The 24,641-nt window shown below is 40.0% G+C and overlaps 1 protein-coding gene across 1 annotated transcript in view; it reads right to left on the reverse strand.

The window, feature by feature from the left end:
* The window catches only part of CDS1 (CDP-diacylglycerol synthase 1), an 83,608-nt gene that overhangs the window by 25,164 nt on the left and 33,803 nt on the right, over positions 1 to 24,641 (reverse strand). The window contains exons 2-5 of the mRNA XM_065877454.1: positions 17,223 to 17,350; positions 11,369 to 11,465; positions 6,353 to 6,450; positions 3,750 to 3,889 (exon numbers count right to left, since the gene is read on the reverse strand). Coding sequence (XP_065733526.1) covers positions 3,750 to 3,889; positions 6,353 to 6,450; positions 11,369 to 11,465; positions 17,223 to 17,350 — 463 coding nt within the window. The remainder of the gene's footprint in view (positions 1 to 3,749; positions 3,890 to 6,352; positions 6,451 to 11,368; positions 11,466 to 17,222; positions 17,351 to 24,641) is intronic.

The following is a 24,641-nucleotide window of genomic DNA, read 5'->3' on the forward strand; positions in this document are numbered from 1 at the left end:
CGGAATACTCCTTTTCAGCCCGAATTTTTACTGTGGGAACGTATTATGTTTTCATTTTTAAAAACTAGTTTTAAAAAACCATCGTAGGGGGCTTCCCTGGTGGCGCAGTGGTTGAGAGTCCGCCTGCCGATGCAGGGGACACGGATTCGTGCCCCGGTCCGGGAAGATCCCACATGCCGTGGAGCGGCTGGGCCCATAAGCCATGGCCTCTGAGCCTGCGCGTCCAGAGCCTGTGCTCCGCAACGGGAGAGGCCACAACAGTGAGAGGCCCGTGTACAGCAAAAACAAAACAAAACAAAACAAAACATCCTAGGTAAGGACTCTTGAGATGCTTGGCTTTTGGTGCCCTCCCTATTCAGAACTCAGGCGTGGTGCTGAGAGAGCCAAGCCCCATGGAGAGCCCACACTCGGGTGCCCGGGTCACCAGCCAGCACTACGGGTCACCAGCCAGCACTACGGGTCACCAGCCAGCACTAACCGTGCCCGTGAGAGTGAGCCACCTTGGACGTCTAGCCCACTTAGGACACACATGACCAGCACTACCGCCATCTGACTGCAACTGTAGGGGAGGCCTTAAGTTAGAACTGCCCAGTGAAGCCCAGTCAATCCACAGGACCAGGAGAAAAAAATTAGTTGTTGTTTTAAGCCAAGGGAAAAATAAAATACTAATCAAGGATTTCTGTTTTTAAATGGTCAATTGTTCATGTATTACATTTCTTTCTCTTCCGTCCTGGTAGCCCACTAAATCATGTTAAAAGAAATTAAGGCAAAAACCTACAGAGCAAAGAGAATTGAAGAAATGTCAAGGAAAAAAGAAGAAAAATGGCTACAAAATTTGGAAGCTGGAAAACCGACTGGATGACTTTCAGCAGATCTGAGAAATCAGGGACAAGTAGAAGTATTTTCTAGAGAAAACTGAACAGGAAAGGCTCACTGGAAGGCAAGGTTAAGGCTTGGGCTTCTAAACTAGAGGACTAAGTACAAGTCTACTACTAGTAAGTGGAACCCTAGCCAAAGCAGTCAATTGTGAGAACGGAACAAAGATATTATTAGAAATGTATGAACATAAAATATTTACCTTCTAAGCACATTTCATAGGAAACTATTAGAGGCTACGCTGCAGCAGAATGAGGGTGTTATCCTAGAAATTGGAAGACACAGGAAAAGCCAAATCATGAGGGGACAGCTGACAGCAGGCCTACAAGCAGCCAGTCCAAACAGGAACAGGAGCCCAGACGTCCCTGGGATAAAGGTCACCAGGAAAAACGGGAACTAATCAACTCTCTGATTTCTGTGAACATCTGAAAAAATGACCAACAGACATGGGACAGACTCAAAAGGAAAATTAAGGATTCCTACACAGAAATTTATGAAGGTGGAAAAGAAAAGGTAAAGAGCAGCTATTAAGGGCAGGAAAAGCAAAATGTTGTAAAAGAATGGAAATGTAATCAAAGATACTATTTGGCTCTATAGAAAGTGATATTTTAGGTACCTATTTAATAATATTAATAATGACAATAAAAAACTGAGTATGGAGAAGAGACAGAGGTTATTACAGGAAGTCAATAGATAATGCCTAAATAAATTAAGAAATAGGCATATTACTTAGAAAAATGAAAACAACCTGCAAGTGTTGGGGTGCAGGGTTATTGTTTACATTAACAATAACATTATCAGATTCTTTTGACATATCAGATTTTTTAACTAATGCACATATGTTAATGATTTATATTTTAATTAATCACAATTTTACTATTAAGTAATTATAAGAATTATATATGAAATAAAGTTATTGTTATTACAGACACTTTTCTTGCTAATAAGTCTTGCCTGTAAAAATATAGACTAAGAAGGTACAGTATTGGGCTTCCCTGGTGGCGCAGTGGTTGAGAGTCCGCCTGCCGATGCAGGGGACACGGGTTCGTGCCCCGGTCTGGGAAGATCCCACATGCCGCGGAGCGGCTGGGCCCGTGAGCCATGGCCGCTGAGCCTGCGCGTCCGGAGCCTGTCCTCCGCAACGGGAGAGGCCACAACAGTGAGAGGCCCGCGTAACGCATAAAAAAAAAAATAAATAAAAAATAAAAAAAAAAAGAAGGTACAGTATGCTTCTCTCCTGTAATAGTAAAGAATCCATCCCAGAATTTACCTTACATTTAACAAAATGAATCAAACGTGTTTGTTTGATAAGAGAAACTATGCAATATTTCTTTCTACCATGAAAAAAAATGTCACAGATGAGGTTTAATGAACATAAAATCAGAGTCAAGCATATTATTCTCCAAAATTTTAGCTGTTAGCAGTCATAATTAATCTCTCTAATAATCATGATTCTTCTAAACTGATTAGAATTTAAAATGAAATAGCTACCTTAGAATGAATAACTTCTTTTGCCCTTGAAAGAACAAAAATACTTTTCAATATCTATTTCCAAGAATGAAGACATCTACATTCAATATCTATTTCCAAGAATGTATGTTAGACATATCATTTATAATTTTAAAAAATTAAGTAATAGACTGAGAAAACTGGACTTAACAAAAAACCTGAATGTAAAACAGGCAATTTCTTTGGAAAATGTAGGTTCCCCTGCCCCAAAAATGATTCTCTGAAAATTACCATTATCATTTCAGATTGTATTTCATTCTCTGGCTTCCTAGAATCAGAAATAAAATAGAGACCAAGATCTGCAGGTATGTTTATTAAAATTGAACACCATGAAAAAGATCATAATTACTGAATATAAATGACATACTTTTAAAGGACTGGACATTCTTCCCCACATATTCTGTATATTTTTTGTTTAATGAGAAATGGAAGTCATCCATATTGTATTCAGTTTCCAGAATTGTATTAACTGGAGAAGAATTTATTTATGAGAAACTCCTAAGAGCTAAAACAGTAACTATTAAAAGCTAAAGTGAAAACTCACAAATAAATTTCATTTCCTCCTTTAAAAGTGGAAATAATGATAATGATAAATACTTAAATAGTACCAGGTACTGTTCTAAGTGCTTGACAAAGAAACTGAGGCACAGGTAAATTAATTAAATTTCCCAAAGTTTATTCAGCTAGTAAAGGGTGGAACCAGGATTCATACTGGCAATCTGGTTTTTTTTGTTTTTTTTTTTTTGTTTTTTTTTTTTGGCAATCTGGTTTTTAAACGGTACATATCTAAATCAATTTCTTAGAAATTTCTTTTATGATTGGTAAACTTTAATGGAAAACAAATCTATTAATTCTAATGTTATCCTAACTATCTGATTCTTAATCTAAAATCATAAAAACATGTGGCATAGCCTACTGTAAACAAATATGTATATTTTATATATATATGTATATAAATGAATATATAATAAACCATGTCAGGAAAACTAAGTACCCCGAATAATTCTATATGAAAACTCTATTTCCTAGGAACAAATAAAGCAATACATATGTGAAAGTTTCTTTATAAATTATACTTGGTAAATAACCCATATATTTAAAAGTGCCTTTACTATAATTTGTGAAGAAAATTTTCAAATATATGGAGTGACTATTAAGCAAGTACTTTTTTTTAAACCACCATTAGGGAGTGACTACTGCTTAAGACTGTGATGAAAGAAATAGCTTTATATATGAGACTTTTTACAAAGAGAAGCTGGATTAAAATGTAACAAATAAAGGATGTTATAAATTTAAATAACAAATAAAAATAAGCATGTAACATATATTGGCTATATATCAATAAAGACTTTTCCTTAACTTACCTGCCAGATAGAGGGCAAATGATATAAATCTGTGGTAGCGAATGAGGAACTGAAGTTGCTCTTCTCTTTGAACAAATGTAGCAAAATAATCAGCTACAGTCTCTCCATAGAAAAAGTAGTTTACACACAGTAGAAAGTACCTATAATTTTAAAACAATTAGCTTCTTTAGATTTGAATTCTTTTCCCCCTCAAACTCAACAAAACTATTTTCTACAGTTTGATGATGACAAAAAGTTCAGAACCAAGTTGAGAAGACCAGTTCATGATATATTCCACCAAAATGCTTTTTTTCCTGTTTTAAACTTAATTTCAAACTTATCAGTCAATAAAAATTTACTGAATAGTTCATGCCTTTATTTAGCTCAATATCTAAATACCAGAAACAGATAATTAGGAAACATTGTAGAAAATACTAGACATACACTCACTCTCATACACTCTCAGACACACACACACACACACACACACACACACACACACACACACAGCATTAAGTTTATAATGAAAATTCACTCCCAGCTACTCACAGGTCTAATGCTTTGTAAAGATCCTAAGCCAAATTCCCACCTGCCCTAGGGAAGATCAACAGGAAAAGAAGGTAGAGGTAATTTGACCTCTAACCTCACCCTCCTGCCCTGCACATACTGGGGTCTTGCCCCCTCTTCTCAATGCTCTAGATGCACTCTAGTTGAGCAGTGACTCAAAAAGGGTAGCTGTAGGGAACGGAGCTAGCAGCGGATAAAAATCTCTGGGAAAAACTTTAAAAACTTGATAAATGGCCTATCCCTTCTCCCAGTTCTGGTATATCTTTGTCCCCGGGGAGAAGTTGAACCCATGAGATTTTGCTGATGGGAGCATGTGTGAGCCAGAAAAAAAGGCTGAGAAACACTGCCTTAGGGTTCCTCCCAGACTCCTCCTTAGAAGGGCAGAGTCCTAGGCAGCCAGGAGGGCAGTAGAAGATGAAAGGGGTGGTTTCCCTCTGGTTCTCATGAATGGAATTATACCCCACTGTTCCCAAAGGGAAGTATTTTAATTTTTATCAGCTGTATTGCCATTTTTCTCTCTCCTACAATGGAAACTGTCTGTGTTGCCTCTGTAAGGCTGTCAAAGCCTACTCCAGCCACCAATCCAACTTTCTGGCCACTACTTCCTTATAAATATACACCTTCTGCTCAGGAGGGCCAGGAAGATCTCACCATCTGTGGCACATGCCTCTTCTGTCCCACATCTGAAACCTGATGGGTGCTGCTTCCCCAACCCAGAACACTCTTCTCTAGCCAAAGCCTGTCGTTATTTCAAGTAACAGTTTCTCTCTCACCTTCTCCAAGAAGCCTCTACAATCATTGGAGCCCATCTTGACCTACCTTTTTCTTCCCCCTACACTTAAAATCAATCCTGCACGGTTTAGCTTTTAATTACTCTCCGACTACTTAATCTACCTAACATTCCCTGTACACACTGCCACTCATGAAGAAACTTTCCAGAAGGAAAAATTAAGTGTTAACAAAACGAAGAAACTGTTTTCGACTACTGTAAACCCAAAAAGTGATACGTTTGTTATAATAAGACACTGGCCCCTCTGGCTGATACTAATCAAACAACTATATTCAAAGACATGGCCTGTTAGGTTAATTATGAACTATCATATTATCATGTTTCATGGTCAAGGTCCTGATAACTAAGAAACCTAGAAAGTTTTAAAAATATATAAAGCTTTAAACATTAAAATTATTTGGTGATTTTTATTTACTAATTTTACATGCATCTGTACATATACAATATTTCAGAGGCTGGTAACTGCCCTGAAATATTTAGCAGGGTGCCTTACGCACTGACACCAGAGTCTTCCTCATCCCTCTGACTACCCTCCTTGTTGCATGTCACAGGGCCCAGGGCCTGGAGGAGACCAAACCAGAAGCAGCAAAGGTGAGGTCATCCCTCCTCTCACTGCCCTGCCCCCCACCCCCCACCGGCATCCTGGGGCCTATGGGGGCTTTGGAGAAGGTGGGCCAGCCTGCAGGGGCGGATGGGAGGGGAGGGAGACAGACATTCAGCTTCGGCTTTCCCATCCTGAATAAACCACTGATCACTCAAAAAAAAAAAAAAAAAAGACCAAAAAAGACAAAACAAAACAAAAAAACCCCAAACTATTTTCATATCTCATCTTCAAGTCCTTGTAGAAATATCAAATTTTGTGTGTGGTCTCATATCAACTGAGGGGAAATAAGGCAAAAGATTACACATATTCATAACATTTTACAAAATGAAACTTTCTGTTAAAATTGTAATTATAAAGGATATAAAAATGTGTCGAATATAATGCTGAGGTTTTTAAAAAGAGCACAAGAATAGTGTTTATATTCAATTTAAATCAGGTATCTCTACAAAGACTGAAAGATGAGACATGAAAATAGTTGTGTTGAAATGGGAGCGTTAAAGGTAATTTCCTTCTTTCAAAATTCAATTTCATTCTTTTAATTTATATTTCTTTAAAATCAATCTATAAGGTCAACCATGTAGATACTGATTGATCAGGATGCTTCCTTACAAACTTCAGAAAAGAATCAGATTTTCATATCTGAAACAGTTTTAAGTCACTTACCAGCTTAGTGTTCTAAACCAAGGTAGGTCATAAGAACGATAGACTCTGTAACCTATAGTGATAATTTCATGGAAGCATTTCACTTGGATGCCTAGAACCTGAAACCAAGAGAAAACATTAACATACATTTCTCAATATTTACATTTATGGTGAGTTATTTAATAAGTAGCTTGTTGTCACATGTATTTTAAAAATCTTCAGCCTACCCACTTTTAGTTAGTCTAAATATCAGCAGCAAAAATTCAATATTCAAATTCTCTATAATCAAGTGATATCCCAAAGAGGCAAGCAAAACAATGTTTTATTCAAAAAGTTTGAGAGATCCTTCCCGGGGTAGGAGGTGGCATTGTAGTTTATAGAGTTTGAGGGGTATAGTCTGATTGGGATCACAGCTGACTAGGCTTTATCCCTAATTACTGCTTCATTTCTTGTGGTTGTCCATCTCAAGATGGATGCCCTTTCTGTCCATTTGTTTCTTGAGTTATCCTAGGAAAATGATCATAAGTGAAAGTTTGCTTGTATATATTTTTAATCGTACAACCTGGTATTCTTGCCAAGGATAAAGATACTATCGGGACAAATGGCTAAAATATCTTTACCCAGTCACCCAGGGGTTTGGACATGAGCTTTTCATTCTTCCCTCCATGCCAACTCTCCCACAGCCAGCTACACACATCTCTGATCAACCCAAGCAGTGCTTCCTTGACAAATTATAAGCAGCCTTCTACATCTGCAGCCCCACTGGCCAGTCGAGTGAGTCCATGCGGTTCTGTCTGAATAGTGTCCAATACACATGCCTAGTAAATGGGTTTATATTCAAGAATCCCTTTTTGATGGTCTATGTAGCTGTCCTTCAAACTGCTAAATCCACCAATCTGGGTAAAGGTAATTTCTGAGACTGTAGCATCATATCCAGTGTTTGGCTTAAGACAATTCCAAGACTCAAAGAGCAAATGGCAAGCTGAACACTCATCACCGTAAACTAACAGCTTTGTGAATATAGCAGACTTTTTCAACCTCTAGAGAATATACCCAAGGGCTTGTTTTTGTACAACCCTGGAGTTAAGAATGGATTTTATATATATATATATATATATATATATATATATATATTTTTTTTTTTTTTTTTTTTTTTTTTTTTTGCGGTACGCGGGCCTCTCACTGTTGTGGCCTCTTCTGTTGCGGAGCACAGGCTCCGGACGCACAGGCTCAACGGCCATGGCTCACGGGCCCAGCCACTCTGCGGCATGTGGGATCTTCCTGGACCGGGGCACGAACCCGTGTCCCCTGCATCGGCAGGCGGACTCTCAACCACTGCGCCACCAGGGAAGACCCTGGATTTTATATTTTTAAAGAGTTAAAAATAAAAAACAAAGATTATATGACAGACACATATGTGGCTCCTTAAAGCCTAAAATACAACAATCTGGTCCTTTACAGAAAGAGCTAACCAAAGTCTGCCAAAGAATATACTTTGGGATTTCTTTTTGAGATCGCCACAAACCAGCTTTCCCAATCCTACTGCCCAGGATATTCTTAAGCTATTTTTCCCCACTATACCTAGTACATGTCCAATGACATACTTAAAAGAAGTAGTTATGTCCCCTCAGCCATACAGTAAGAAAATATTATGCCAAACTATTACAAATAGTTCTTTTAAGAAAAACTCGTAAATGTGTTATATTATAAACACAAGAGGAAATTTAAATACTGTCCTTCAAATAGCTTTTGTGTATAACATCAAGTCATTTTTTTAACAATAATAATCCGAGAATGGGGACAATGCTAGATGTTAAGATAAAATGGCAAAGTCATGCTATTTATAGAACCAAGGGCTTTTAGAATATCAAATGAACTGATGCTACTTCTATGAATACATTTGTTCAAGAGCAACCATTAGCACTATATATGGTGTTTCACTGAAAGAAGGAAAAAAGAATTTTTAATATCACACACATCCATGTATATGGTTGTCACTTATAGCTTACCAGCTACATGGAAACAGCCACATGGATATAAGCACAGGCAGACAAAAAACCTGTGGTAAGGGTGGGGATGGGCCCAGTTGGGGTGAAGGAGAAGGATGTACAGAGTCATGTACATAGGAGAGGAGGAGGATGTTAAGGGAACTATAAGTAGTCCAGAGCTGCTGGAACACAAAGCTGGGGTGAGAAGTAGAGAGAGATGAGTCTGGTCACAGCACCACAGGAAACAGCAGGAAAGGCTGCACAAAGGAGTTGGTGCTGATCATGAAAGGACGTGATCAGACATGAATGTCTGGGGATAACAGAGGTAGAAAGAACTGACTGGAGAAGCAGCAAGAGAAGAGACAGTAAGGCAGGCAAGATACCACCATCCACATGAGTATGGATAAGTGCCAGAAGAGGGTGGAGTATAAGGAATGAGAGACATCAAGGAGGTAGAACTGACTGGATTTGGTGCTTGAGGAAACTGGGGAGCTAAGAGAGAGAGGGAAATGCATGACAACACCAGGGAAGGCTTGGAAAAGTAGATAGAGTTATGCAGAATGGCTGGTGATAGAACAGAAGTTCAGATTTAGATATGTTGAGCTGGAACTATGTGTTATCCAAATAAAAGTGCCTATTTTCACTCTGGGAATCTATTTGAAGAAAATAATCCTGCATATGAAAAAGTTTTATATTCTAATATGTTTAGGATAATGTTATTCACAATAAATAAAAACCAGACTATAACCTGAACGTCTAAAAATAACACGCTGCTCTAAATAACTTATGATGTACTACATTTCATTGAGTAGATGAAGGTATTAAAGCTGATGGCTATAAAGACCGTGGAGCAACACAAAACATTCAATATTTAGTTTAAAAAGGATACAAAATTTTAGTCACACTATAATTACAATCATGGTTTTTAAAAGGAAAAAAAAAGATGAAAGGAAATACATCAAATGGCAGTATTAATTGAGTTGTGGTGGTTGATGATAGGGTTGGGGTGATTTTTTTTTTAATTATCTCTTTTCCAAAGTAATTTCAATATACTTTTATAACTCTCACAATGGGAAAAAAACGAATGCACTATTTAAAAATAAGTTAAATAATGTGAATTAAAACAGCTATTATAGGAGTTCCAGGAAGGGGTGGGGGAACCTCTTATATCTTTTATATGTTCACATCTACCTTTAAATCAAAATATGCTTTAGCAACTCCATCACTTAGAAAGCGTGATTCCAAACTGTGACTGCAACAATTAAAGCACTATAAATAGAAGGTTGGAGGAAAAAAACTCCTTTTATTTTAAGGAATATGAGTTCCATCTTAAAATAGTAACTATCATTTGCTAGAAGTAAGTTTTTAATAAAACTCTCTTGAATTCGTCATTTTTGAGTGCTGATATTATAAGGCAAATGCAAGCTAGGTACAAAATGTACTTCTCAAAATATAAATGACCTAGTCAGGGTTGTGAATGTAAATAATACCTTAAAACACATAAAGGTAGTACCAATTGAGTACCAAGTGTGTGTATATCCATTCATGTTCCCTTAACATAAACATCATAAATACAACTGCGATGGATGAAGACAAATAATAAAAAGGAGGGACACTGTACATATCCCTGAGAGCAGGCTCTCGCTGTTCACTGCTAAACCATGTTCAGCACCCAGGAAATGCATGATGTTTGTCATGAATGTATTTCTACTTCTTACTTCTATCACTTTGGGCTTCAAGTGTTTCATACTTCTTTAGATATAAAGGCTTTTATACACAGGGAATCCTTTGCTGTGAAAATCCTTCCTCCAGGGGCTCCCCTGGTGACGCAGTGGTTGAGAGTCCGCCTGCCAATGCAGGGGACATGGGTTCGTGCCCCGGTCCAGGAGGATCCCACATGCCGCGGAGGGGCTGGGCCCGTGAGCCATGGCCGCTGAGCCTGCGCATCCGGAGCCTGTGCTCCGCAACGGGAGAGGCCACAACAGTGAGAGGCCTGTGAACCGCAAAAAAAAAATCCTTCCTCCAAGGTCTCCCCTTCACCCCAGTGAATCCTACTCAACTTTCAAGACCGCAGTGCAGATGCTGGGCACTGGATAAAGTCTGGAAAGTCTCCTGGCTCCCCCCTTTGCTCTCATAGCATCCAATTCTTGTTTTCAAATGCTTACTGCAGTTTATGATTACATATCTGATCAGTTCTTTAATATGTAGACAGTAAGCTCCATGAGGGCAGACACAGGTGCATTTTTCTCAGCATGACTGCATCATTCCCCAGCACTGCCTGGCATGTAGCAGGCATCCTGAAGCATGTGTTAAATGAAATGAATTAAAAAGCTGAAAAAATGTGTCTGACTTCATAACTTGTTGGGCTTCCCATATACAACAAAATCCAACTCCCAGAATGGCTTTTGCTTGCCTCTCTAGTCTCATCCCTAGACACTCTCCACATGTATAACTCACAAACCCCCCAACGGACCACAATCTCTCCTTACTACACCCCTGCCCCTGATATCCCCAACTTGGAATGCCCTCCCCCATCCAGTGCTTCTTTATGACTCAGCTTTCGCATCACCTCCTCTGGAAGTCTTCCCTCATCTCTCTCTCACACTGGATGAGGTCATTTTTTTGCTATGCTCTTCCAACAAGATCTATCATGGGGTTTATTCCACTCATTTACTACACCATTTATTCATATGGTTACTTACATGTCTCTGCCATTAGAATGAGTCCCCTGAAGTCAGGGATCTAGTTAACAGTCATATACGTTGAAGTCGTGTGTGGTGTGTGTGTTTCTGTTCTACCTAATGCTTGGTGCAATGTCTGACACAAAGTTGTGTATCTACTGAATATCACGTATACTTGATACACACTGAATGGCCAATTTGCAAATGGAAAAGATTAGTCCAGGTCATTTCATGAACCAGAAGATGCTTAAAGGAACTAAATTTGCTGCTGTCAAGTCTCGAACCACCTTCTTTTTCATGACATGCTCAAATTTACTTCAATATCAGTGCTGAAAAACAAAGCAAGAGACACTTGGGCAAACACTTACAAGAAGCATCAGCATAAAGGATCCCATATAGATGATCAGGAAAAACAATGAAATCATAGTTAGAGTAAGAATTCCACGAATCCACCAGTTTTTCCACCTAAAAAGGAAATATTTGTAGAGTTAGCATTAACGTGTTCTTAAATTTCTGTGTGTTGTTACAGTAATGAGTTGCCAGACTTACAGGTTTCCCTTAACTATATTTTAGGAATCCCCTATACTTTACCTTATACAATAACAACAACGCAAACCAAACAAACAAACCAATAGCATTCGCTCACTCACTGAGAGCTAAAGGAAATGTAAAAATCCTGTTAGCCGAAGAAAAGAACTAGTTTTTGCTCCATGTGAACAGGATGAATCGCGAGGCTGGGAGGTGAGGTGGCCAACGCAGGTGTGCGCACGTGTCCGCCCAGGGCCACTCAGGTGGGAAGGAGGGGCCAGGTGCACAGCCCTCCCAAAGGGTGTCTGTCCTTCCGTGTGGTGGATAAAAAGAGTATGGATTTTAAGGTGGTGTAGAACAGAGAGCACGGCCTTGCAGTGAGAAAAAGTAAAGAAAGGAAAATGCGGAACTGAAACTGGAAAGCACCGCGATTTCAAGGAAATGAGGAAGGTGTGGGGAGGTCTGTCATTGAGGGCAAGGCCAGACTGAAGGTCAGTTCTTTCTGTTGCTCAGCGTGTGCTGCCTGCTTTCCTGTGGGGACAGAGCCTTTCATAGAAAAGTATTCTCTTCTCCTTGGGCCTCTGCTGGTGCTTAGAGCACAGCTTCCCTGAGGCACACCTGGCTGGTCCCCAGTAGACTGAGAATTGACCTCCTCGACCCTCTGCTGTCAGTAAGAGCCTGGGGAGCCCATCTGCCTGCCCTCCATCACCACAGGAGCCTCACACTTCACCCCCAGTGTACCTTACAAATATTTTCACTCTTTATGTGGCTACGTCATAAGAAATGTCAGCAAGCCACTGTATGAAACACCTCAGATCGTTCTAACAACACCTATAGAAGCATGATGTTTTCTCAATCTAAAACTGCTGCCCTCTGAGTTTATTCATTCTACACTCATTTTACATTACACTCACAGTAAAGTTTTTAAATAATTTTCTGATTTCTATTAAATCAAATGCTAACATTTAAATTATATCACAAGAGATTTTGACCCAACGTATAGTAACATATATGCACTGTATTATTCTAAGCACAAGCCCTCGTTCTCCTCTCTGTAACAGAAATATTAGCTGATTTCATCCATTTATCAAATACTGATTACACTCCCTGCTTTCAATCACTCTCCTATATAGCCTAGATACCCCTAACTACTCTTTCTCAAATATCCCTTTGATCATGTCCACACAAGACCTAAAATGCCAACAGTAAGTCCAAACTCTTTTATATAGTTTCCAAGGTTTTTCACAAGGTGGTCAAATTGTACTTACCCAATTTTATTTCCCTCTACTGTTTAGTTAAGTATGTAGACTCATACATTTTTCATGAGACTGTAAGCTTTGGGGCTGAACTGAAATGAATGCAGAATCAAAAATGCTACAGCTGAAAGGTTCTATTTGACTTAATAGAACGAACTCTTTGAGGATGAATGAATGGATTAGGAAACTGGGCTAGGTCGCACAGCTAGTCAGAGGTAAATAAAAGACCATAAGCCAGTCTCCTGATAATAATCCTGTCTTCCTTGCACGAACCTCAGAAATGTACTTAGCCCTCCTTCATAACTGATTCTCAGACTCAGAATTACTGAGAACCTCTTCTAGAGAAGAGGACACTACCCAAGTGTCAGAAATCAGACCTTGGTGGGAGTTGAAAGGGCCAAGTGTACCTCTAATGTTAAAGGAGTGGCTCTGACCAGCAGAGAATGGTAGCTTCTGAGAACCAGAGATTTAAACAAATACCTACTCTCTTTTATTATACAGATGTTACTCCAGGCAGAAAAATTCCCCTCCCCAACAAGACTTAATTGCCTTATTTTAATTTAAATGACTCCCCAAATCTCCCAAGAATACCTAACACAAAGTTAAGCACATAAAAGCACATACTTAAACTTAATATATATATCCATTGATACAGTAACCCAAAGTTATCTCTTAGGGGAGAAGCACTGAGTTCAAAACACAGCATTGATATGCAAAAGAATATGTACCATTGTAACTAAAAACCAGAGGAAAGTCTGGTTCCGAATTCAAAATTCTTGATTTCCTTTACCATGCCACCATGATCACATTAGAGTAAGCCTTAATTTTGAGTCCAAGTCATCACCTCACAGATTGTTTTAGGTAAAGGAACTCAGAATCAGTAGAGAAATCCATTCAAGTCTCATGTTTCCAGGACCTATATGAGCTAGAAATAAAATTTCTAAAAAGTATATAATTAATCAGCATCCTTTAAAGTGATTATCTAAAGTGGTTACACATTTATTGCTCAAATCAGTTATGTGATGCACAATGTCTTACTGTTACTACAACTCTTAAGGGGTTTTTATTTCAAAAGTAATAAAAATTTGGGCTTCCCTGGTGGCACAGTGGTTGAGAGCCCGCCTGCCGATTCAGGGGACACGGGTTCGTGCCCTGGTCCGGGAAGATCCCACATGCCGCGGAGAAGCTGGGCCCGTGAGCCCTGGCCGCTGAGCCTGCATGTCCAGAGCCTGTGCTCCACGACAGGAGAGGCCACAACAGTGAGAGGCCCGCGTACCGCAAAAAAAAAAAAGTAATAAAAATTTATTGGCTTTTTTTTTTTTTGGCCATGCCACACAGCATGTGGGATCCTAGTTCCTCGACCAGGGATCGAACCCATGCCCCTTGCAGTGGAAACGCGGAGTTTTAACCACTGGACCGCTGGGGAAGTCCCAAAAGTAATAAAATTTAAAAAAAAATTTTCCTAGTGGTACAAGCATAATGAGAAAGACCTAGGTTGGCAAGGCAGTTCACCTGAGCCAAGAATTAGGGCACAGAAGCACTCTTCAAGAACAAACAAGAACTTGGTGGGCCATCTAGCAAAGAGCAGGGGTTTTGAGAAAGTCTATCTACCAGCCTTAGAAGGAAGTTAACGGGATGTGTGCAGGTTCCCAGGGCCAAAGAAGATGGCATTATAGAGTACAAGAGCACCAGCAAGACTATGCCTGGGTATTTCCACGGTTTCTCAACCTTCACTAGTAACATTTGAGCCAGATCATTCTTTGTTGTGAAGAGTTGTTCTGTGTACTGTAGGATCTTCCCTGGCCTCTACCTACTAAGTGCCAGCAGCACCACCTCTTTTTTTTTTTTTTTGCAGTATGCGGGCCTCTCACTGCTGTGGCCTCTCCCGTTGCGGAGCACAGGCTCCGGACGCACAGGCTCAGCGGCCATGGCTCATGGGTCCAGCCACTCCACGGCATGTGGGATCTTCCCAGACCGGGGCACAAACCCGTGCCCCCTGCATCGGCAGGCGGACTCTCAACCACTGCGCTACCAGGGAAGCCCCAGCAGCACCATCTCTTATGGTGACAACCTAAAATGCCTCCAGACACTGCCAAATGTTCACTGGTTGGGGGAAGGTACAAAATCCAAGGCACTGCCCCTTCCAGAGAGAACTACTAAGTTAGACTCATTGCTGAAGAAGCTCTTTACTAAAGGAGAGAGCCAGACTTCACTGGCTAATGAATATTCATTTCCACAGACCCATACACGGGTCAAGAAACAGACTGGGACAACTGCCAAGTGACTGAAGACCTTTCACGCTCTTTCCAATTTCAATGGCTTATGCTCTTTTTGGCATTATATATTAGAGCCTTAAAAAATGAACATAAATTTTGACCAAGGAATTTCACTTTTCAAGTTTTATACTAAGAAAATAATTATTGATTCTAAATAAAAGTTAGCTATAAAGAAATATATTTAAAGCAGAGTTGGTTTTGTGAAAATTTAGAAATTGGCTAAATGTCTAGCAATTGCTGTTAAAGTTAAGTAAGTTGAACTATAGCTCTACAAAGAAATATATCATACAGTCATTAAAATATTTACACATATTTCAGGATGTTGTTCCTAATACCATGGAATGAAAATGAAAATAACAAGGCAGAAAACAGTACAGTGCTATTTTTACATTACACACACAGGCACACACATGCACACAATGTAAAAAACAAAAAAGTTTCAAAGATAAACATCACAGTATTTTAAATATTAATGTCTTGGTAGGAGGATGATAGGGTTTTCTTCGACAAACCATGTACATTCCTTATATAATTAGTATTTTTAATCCTATGCATCTACAATTTCTAAATCTTTGTAAGGCAGACTATTTGGGGTATTAAAAAGAGGCTAAAATGTAGATTTTAAAACATTTATTTAATCTTTACAGAGAAGTTTCTCGAAAAGATTGAAACTAGTCATATATTATCTGCTGTTAAAACCAATTCTTTCATAAATAGAGCACAATGCCTAGGTTCAGAATGTGGCTCTATCACTTGCTAGCTACACGACCCTTGATATAAAACATTTCTGTGCTTCAGTTTCTCCATTTATACAGTTACAGGGTTGTTGTGAGAATAAATCAGTCAACACATATAAAGTGCTTGGAGCAGCACCTAGCAAATATACATGCTCAATAAATACCAGCTACTCCTACTTGCCATTGTTGCTTTATGCCAGGAAAAAAAAAATTATTAAGGAAAATCTTGTTATGAGTGACACAAAGGAATCCAGCATTATTCTTACATAACATCAATATGAAAAAAAATCCAGATCTAAGAAAGACCAGGTGAGATTTTTAAAAAAAGGTACATCTGTGAACTAGGTCATGAAAACAACTGGGAACAAGAACTACTAAAATGATAACCATGCTTTTAATAATGGACAGCAAAAAATTATATATCTATTGGCTAAAAAATATGAAAACTTTGTTTTGAACCAATTTATTCTACTATGGTCATCCTCTAGGAAATTAAAAATCAGAAAAGCTCACATTATATTCACTAGATATGACTAAATCAGTATTTTTCAAACTCCAATTTATGACCCATGGGTAGTAAAATCAATTTAGTAATCCAGCGTATTTTTGTTCAATAACATAGAACAGCTATCAAAAATAAAAGAAATCAGAGAGCATCACACATAGCAATGGCAAGAATTGCTTTATAACATTTTTACAGCAGTTAAAATATACATTTGTGTGTCTCTTGGGGCATGGTGTAAAATGGACCTCTTATTGTGTGTAACAGTATTAAAAACTTGAAAAAAGAGTGTTCTGTACCAATATTTCAGGTTTCATATGTTAATCTGGATATTATATTTATTTTGCTTTTATAAATTTTATAATTCATATTACAAAGAATACAATGAAGGGCAATATAAAATTAGCTGAAATTGGGTGGTTATTAAACATTTAAAAGTATAGCACAAATATAAAATGGTAAAGGGTTGTAGAGTTTTGGATAATGATTTTAAACTCTGTTAAAAGGAAAAAAAATACCTATTTCCATCTGGCATTTGAAAAACAGGGAACAGAGAATATAGAATTTTCTTTTTTAGATGTTCCAATACCAGAAAAGGCAACCTGATTTGGTAAATGGGTCACTGGCTTCAGAAACCTGTCAGACAAGGGCAGAAATGCCAGGTCCACAACTTGCTAGCTCTGTAACCTTCACCAGTTAACCTCTCAGACTTGGTTTTCTCACACTTAACAAGATTTTAAGGATGAACGAAAGGATGTACATCAAGCCTCTAATACTGTGTTCATATATGGTGAAAAAGTGTAAAGCCTCCTCTCATAGCTCTAAAACTCACCAAAAGTGAAATTTATTACATTGGACATGGTCCAGGATAACCTCACAGTTTATTTTGTGTACCCATTAGATTCATCTTCAACCAACCATACCTTGAAGACAAACCAGATAGAGCTTTCTTGAGGATCTCAGGGGTTCTATCTGAGGATGGTGGAATTTCTGGAATATCAGAATCTGTTCTGGAATCCAAATCTCCATATCTGTCATCAATATCTGTTTCCTAAAATTAAAGAAAAAAGAAAATCACTTTGCAAAATAAAAGGAAGAAAAAGCACATGCTTGCCAATGCATTTATTTATTGCTCAGTGTGCCAACTCTCATTTACATAACTTAAAACAAAAAAATAACTATTAACTTACCTTGAATATCCAAGCACTGTTGTACATCCTAGTTAGGAAAGTTTGATTATCTTTGCTAAAGTCTACCAATATAAAGGATTAATTTAAACAAAAGACACAAAAAGAAACTCCTATATTATCTAAATCAGAAATTTTCCACAGAATCAAACATTTATTGTTTTTCTACTTAACAAAGAATATGGTGTTAATGCCACATAGATTCTGATCAACTGTACATAGTCTCTTTTTTTATTTGATTACAATCAAAGTATCAACAACAAGAGAACTGTCTTACACTGGCATAGCATTTTAGATAGATAGATAGATAGATAGAGAAGCCGAATCCAGCCTCTGTACCCCGACCCTGAGTTAAATCTCAGACAGCTTTGGGTGAAGTAGAAAAGAATAGCTTTATTGCTTTGCCAGGCAAAGGGGGCCACAGTGGGCTAATGCCCTCAAAACCCATGTGTCCCAACTTGGAGAGGGTAGTGAGAAGTTTTATAGTAATGGGGTGTGATCAGCTTGTGGACATTCTTCTGATTGGTTGGTTGATGAGGTAAGAAGAAGTCAGCATCATCAACCTTAAGATTCCAACTGGTCTGGGGTCTACGTGCTTGTGGGAAGCATACCATCATTAATTGTTAACTCTTCCCACCTGGAGGGGGTTTCAGTATCTGCAAAACAGCTCAAGTTCCCACCTGGAGGGGGTTTCAGTATCTGCAAAACAGCTCAAGATATTGTTGTGTGTATCCATTGATGGGGAACCAGGACCCTGCCCCAAGGCTGCACTATTGTTTCTCTTGACTGTTTCTCCCTTGTCTCACATCCCCTCCATTCCCTAATTAACAACTGCTTGAATCTGCCCATTGGAACTCAGAGAAGGTCATGGAGGCTGAATGAAGGCTATTTTCTGCAATCAGAGAAATGGGGGGACACAGAAAGTCTTTGTACCCGAGAGCCCCACAGGGCCATACTCAGTATCAATCCCCCCTTTTCTTTGATATTCCTCAATCTTGAGAACAGATGTTGGACAAGGAAGGGAATAACTGTTTTGGATAGAGACATTAATCATAAACTCAGCAGAGGAACTTGGTTTCAGGGGACTTGGTTTTTTTTTTGTTTTTTTTTGTTTTTTGGGGGTTTTTTTTGCGGTACGCGGGCCTCTCACTGTTGTGGCCTCTCCCGTTGCGGAGCACAGGCTGCAGACGCGCAGGCTCAGCGGCCATGGCTCACGGGCCTAGCCGCTCCACGGCATGTGGGATCTTCCCGGAACGGGGCACGAACCCGTGTCCTCTGCATCAGCAGGCGGACTCTCAACCACTGCGCCACCAGGGAAGCCCAGGGACTTGGTTTTAATCTCCCTTTTTTAACCTTCCCTGAATCTTTTAGGGAATAGGGTGACAACTGCTCTGGCTAATTCCAGCTGAAATGGGGCATAGTCCTGCCTCAATTTGGGACACCGAGTTGGAAATATTACTGAGTTCCAAGTCCTGGATCTGAGTTTAGTATGATTAAGGTCTCAATCCCCTGGGAATTTAAGCCTGAAACCCAGTCTGGACCTGGCTCTTTAAGGGAGACTTGTAGCCAGGTAGCCAGTTGTCTAATTTTATCTAACTAGGTTTTAACTTCTGATATGGTATTCAGATATATATAACAGGAGCCATTGGCCATTAAATATGTCTCCTCTTTTGTTGTTAATATCTGATCTAAAGCAATTTTATTGTCTAAAAAGTTTAATAGTTACAAGGGGATACCTTGAAACTATAAGGTTGCAGTTACCAGTGGACACTGTTTTGAGATTGGCTGGTGCCATCCCCTAGGTCTGACACAGCTCAGAAAATTCAAGCTCTCAGCAATATAGGAACATGTCTGAAATCACATCCATATGTCTGAACCAACAGCTCCTCCATTTTGACTTCCAATTGCATTTCTCTTCTTAATGGCCAAAGCAGATGTCACCGTTAATGATTTCAGTGCTTTTCTAGATATGAGAAGATGCAAGAATTTGGGCTCATAAAATCTTCTGAAAATATCTAACTATCTAAAGCCCTGTTCTGCCAGTTTTTCTCAGAGCAGAGTGACTCATTCCTGATCTCCACCCTGAATTCCTTTCAGGGGGTGTTGAAGGTCAGTGGCCACAGTGGCCATTGGCCTATTCCTTGCAGAGGCAGATGGCAATTTGCAGTTGGCAGAGCCCCTTCAGGATCATAAACTTGACCATGGTTTGCGGGGCATTTCATGACCATTTTGTCCCACGGTGCTAGGAATGCTCATTCCCAGGTCTGGCAAAGATTTTGCTGATAGGCCACTCAATGTGCTATTACTTACTGGACTAGGCCTTACTAGTAACCAAAAGTCTCTGGGCCACCTGTCTTCCTAGTCTCTTATGGTCCAGGAAACTATTCCCTCTTGTTGCTTCTTCCCATATCTAGTTACACTGTTACAATCATTGATCTCATATGGAACTATACATCATCATTTTATCAGAGGCTCAGTCACACATTTGATAATGCAAGAAACAACAATTTTGCAAAACAGGCAATATAGCTAGCAGATTAGTAAGGTCATAATTCAGAATATAAGTTAAGAACTTCCATTAGGGGCAGCCCAGTATATCCCAGGTCTTCTGACTTAGTCTGTTCTGTACCAATCCTTATCTTTAAGGGAAATTATATATTGGCATTATCCATAAGGCACCCAGCCCAGTTTCCTAGTGTTACTAGTCTGGTTATCCCTAGTATGGGTTTAATTGTCCCCAACATAAGTGACCCTTTAAATTTGAATGAACATAACCTGGTGTTAATCTCCTGGTTGTAGATCATGGAGCATCTGATCTTTATCCAAAGACTGATTACAAAGTTAGGCTTCAGAAACAAACTTAGAGTGTTCTTCCGACAATTTAATTAAATTTTGGAACAAGATAACATAACCACAAGGAACTATCTGGGAAGCAAGTCTTGGTAAGCACAGACATTAATTAACAAAACTAGAATTTAATATTCAGTGAAACATAATTTTTTTCTAAAATTGCCCCCATGTTCATCAAGTATAGCCAAGACTAATTTGTTTCTAAAATAAGATTGGTCCATTGACCACATAGGTTCTTCCACATTGACTCTGGTGTAATTCCTCAGAAGAAGTCTCAGACTAAATTTCCAAAAGGCCTCTCAAGGCCAAGAAAGCCATATCAAAGGCCTGCCATCAGATTTTGCCTAGGTGGATTTCTCTCTTTTAGAGGTCCCCAAAATATCAAGATTTCTGCACATGCCAGGAGACAGTTTTTCTCATTCGCCTGATAAGGCTGCTCAGAATCCAAGAGTCTCCAATTTTTGAAGGGAACAGGCAGAGGGAAAAGAAAAATATCTCAAATTTACTCACAGAGGTGTAATTTACCAAATTGTTGCAAATCATAACCAACTTGAGGGGAAGTTTTTTTCCTATATCTGGAAAACACAGATCAAAGCCAGTAACATTTCAGACAAAACCCATAAAAATTATAACCATATTCACCAGTTCATTTAGTAACCAATCCTCTTGTTAACTTTTTATGAAACCATCAAGTTTTCCCTTAGGATTTTTTTTTTTTAATTTCTTACCCAGTTTCCCAGTACAACCTGAGATTTATCAAAATACAAAATAATAACTGTCTACAAATCATAGACTTAAAAAGTCATGGTTAAACATTTGATCACAATGGGATTGACAAAAAGAAATTTAGTTATTGCTGTAACGTGCAACATTTTTAAATAACTAGAATTACGACTGATAACATTTTACAAGGACATACTAGATTTTTAGGAATGCCATGTAATTTAACATACTAATTAAATATTTCTCTCTGAGATGCCTCGGCCTTCTAAAGCATCTTAACGTTAGTTGGAGGTTGAAAGAACTTTTAGAATCTGTCACACAATACTTATTTCATTTAACCAAAGTGAAGAGACTTCAAAAGCAAATATAGATCGCTTAAAGGCAAAGAAACTCACGAGCTGTCATCAAAAGCAGTATTCTAAGAAAACTTTGAAGGGAGAAACCGAATCTGAATCTGGTCTTGCTCTAGCCCACTCCCAACAAAATCCATCTACCTAACTAGATTTAATAATCCAATCTTAGAAAATCCTGACCATGCACAATTCTAAAAACATGTGCTTTCTTATGGAGAATATCCCAGGGTGGCACCAAATACCTTTAGATTCCTAAATACCTTCAGTCTCCTCTCTGCCAAGGGAAGCCAACATTCACTAATTAATGTTTCAGTATCTTAATATTTTATTTGGAAATGACTTACCTATTCAATAAACTTCCATCATTTAACTTAACTCTAAATTTTTAAGCTACCAAGCAGCTGAAAAGATTATTCTTAAGTACACATTCCTAAAACAATTATTCCTAAAGAGTTTTACCCAAAAGCTCTTATCTCACTTGCATTACTTAACACTGATAACTCTAAAGAAATGTCTATATTAATCAAACCAACAAGCTTAAGCCACCTTCAATAGCAAATATCAGTTCAGTACTGAATAATCCCCAGATCATGTGGTCCCAAAATTTATCTTGGCCATTTTCTACACATTTAGATTGAATTTGTAAGTGCTTGATTTTAAGTGAATTAAATAGAGCTCATTTACAAGTTAACTTTTACATAAAGACAACCAGAAATCTCAGTTTTTCCGCTTGATTTTAAAAAGGCTTCCCGAGAGACGGGGGAAGATGGCGGAAGAGTAAGACGTGGAGATCGCCTTCCTCCTCACGGATACACCAGAAATACATCTACACGTGGAACAACTCCTACAGAACACCTACTGAAGGCTGGCAGAAGACCTCAGAGCTCCCAAAAGGCAAGAAACTCCCCACGTACCTGGGTAGGGCAAAAGAAAAAAGAAAAAACAGAGACAAAAGAATAAGGACGGCACCTGCACCAGTGGGAGGGAGCTGTGAAGGAGGAAAAGTTTCCACACACTAGGAAGCCCCTCCGCGGGCGGAGACTGCAGGAGGCGGAGGGGGGAGCTTCGGGACCGCGGAGAGGTGCACAGCGACGGGTGTGGAGGGCAAAGCGGGGAGATTCCTGCACAGACGATCGGTGCCGAACAGCACTCACCAACCCGAGAGGCTTGTCTGCTCACCCGCCGGGGCGGGCGGGGCTGCGAGCTGAGGCTCGGGTTTCGGTTTTGGACAGAGCGCAGGGAGAGGACTGGGGTTGGCGGCTTGAGCATAGCCTGAAGGGGTTGGTGCGCCACGACTAGCCGGGAGGGAGTTCGGGAAAAAGCCTGCACCGGCCGAAGAGGCAAGAGACTTTTTCTTCCCTCTTTGTTTCCTGGTGCGCGAGGAGAGGGATTTAAGAGCGCGGCTTAAAGGAACTCCAGAGACGGGCGCGAGCCGCGGCTGAGGGCACGAGCCCCCGAGACGGGCGCGAGCCGCGGCGGGAAGCGCGAGCCCCAGAGACGGGCGCGAGCCGCGGCTGAAACCACGGACCCCAGAGACGGGCGGGAGACGCTGGGGCTGCTGCTGCCGCCACCAGGGGGGCTGTGTGCGAGCACAGGTCACTCTCCGCGCCCCTCTTCCGCGGAGCCTGTGCAGGTCGCCACTGCCAGGTTCCCGGGATCCAGGGACAACTTCCCCGGGAGTACGCACGGGGGGTCTCAGGCTGGTGCAGCGTCACGCCGCCTCTGCCGCCGCAGGCCCGCCCCGCACGCAGTGCCCCTCCTTCCCCCATCCCCCAACCCCCAACCCCCGGCCTGAGTGAGCCGGAGCTCCCGAATCAGCGGCTCCTTTAACCCCGTCCTGTCTGAGCAAAAAACAGACGCCCTCCAGCGATCTGCGCGCAGGGGCAGGGCCGGGTACAAAGCTGAGCTCCTGTGAGCTGTGAGAGCAGGGAGGAGAGGGGGAGGTCTCTCCCGGCAGCCGCGGAGGCGGCGGATTGAAGCTCCACAATCAACTTGATGTGCCCTGCATTGTGGAATACCTGAATAGACAGGGAGTGATCCCAAATTGAAGAGGGGGAATTTAGGAGCGAGATCTGTGATTTTTTTCCCTTTTCCTCTTTTTGTGAATGTGTGCGTGTATGCTTCTGTGTGAGATCTTGTCTGTATACTCTTGCTTCCACCATTTGTCCTAGGGCTCTATCCGTCCATGGTTTTTTTTTAAAAAAAAATTTTTTTTTCTTAATAATTAATTTTAATTGTAATAACTTTATTGAACTTTACCTTCGTTCTTTCTTTCTTTCTTTCCTTCCTTCCTTCCCTCCTTTAGACAACGAATCACCCCAAATTGAGGAGGTGGTCTCTGGGAGCAGGATTTATGATTTTTCCCCCTTTGCCTCTCTTTGTGAACGTGTATGTGTATGCTTCTGTGTAAGATTTTCTCTGTATAGCTTTGCTTCCAACATTTGTCCTAGGGCTCTATCCGTCCATGGTTTTTTTTAAAAAAAATATTTTTTTTCTTAATAATTAATTTTAATTGTAATAACTTTATTGTACTTTACCTTCGTTCTTTCTTTCTTTCTTTCCTTCCTTCCCTCCCTCCTTTAGACAGCGAATCACCCCAGATTGAGGAGGTGGTCTCTGGGAGCAGGATTTATGATTTTTCCCCCTTTGCCTCTCTTTGTGAATGCGTATGTGTATGCTTCTGTGTAAGATTTTCTCTGTATAGCTTTGTTTCCAACATTTGTCCTAGGGTTCTATCCGTTCTTTTTTTTTTTTTTTCTTTCTAAATATTTTTTAGTACAATAACTATATTATACTTTATTTTATTTTACTGTATCTTCTTTCTTTCTGTCTTTTTTCCTTCTTTCCCTCCTTCCTTCCTCCCTTCCTCCCTCCCTCCCTCCCTCCTTTCTTTCCTTCTTTGCTTCTTTCTTACTTCCTTCCTTTCCTCCTTTCCTTCTTTCTTTCCTCATACTTCTACTAATTCTCTCTACATTTTCTCCTTCTTTCCTTCCTTCCTTCCTTCCTTCCCCCCTCCGTCCCTTTCTTTCCTTCTTTGCTTCTTTCTTCCTTCCTTCCTTTCCTCCTTTCCTTCTTTCTTTCCTCATACTTCTAATTCTCTCTACATTTTCTCCTTCTTTCCCTCCTTCCTTCCTTCCTTCCTCCCTCCCTCCCTCCCTCCTTTCTTTCCTTCTTTGCTTCTTTCTTCCTTCCTTCCTTTCCTCCTTTCCTTCTCTCTTTCCTCAAACTT

The sequence above is a fragment of the Phocoena phocoena genome, chromosome 5 (genome assembly GCF_963924675.1).
Source record: "Phocoena phocoena chromosome 5, mPhoPho1.1, whole genome shotgun sequence".
NCBI classification, from domain to species: Eukaryota; Metazoa; Chordata; class Mammalia; order Artiodactyla; family Phocoenidae; genus Phocoena; species Phocoena phocoena.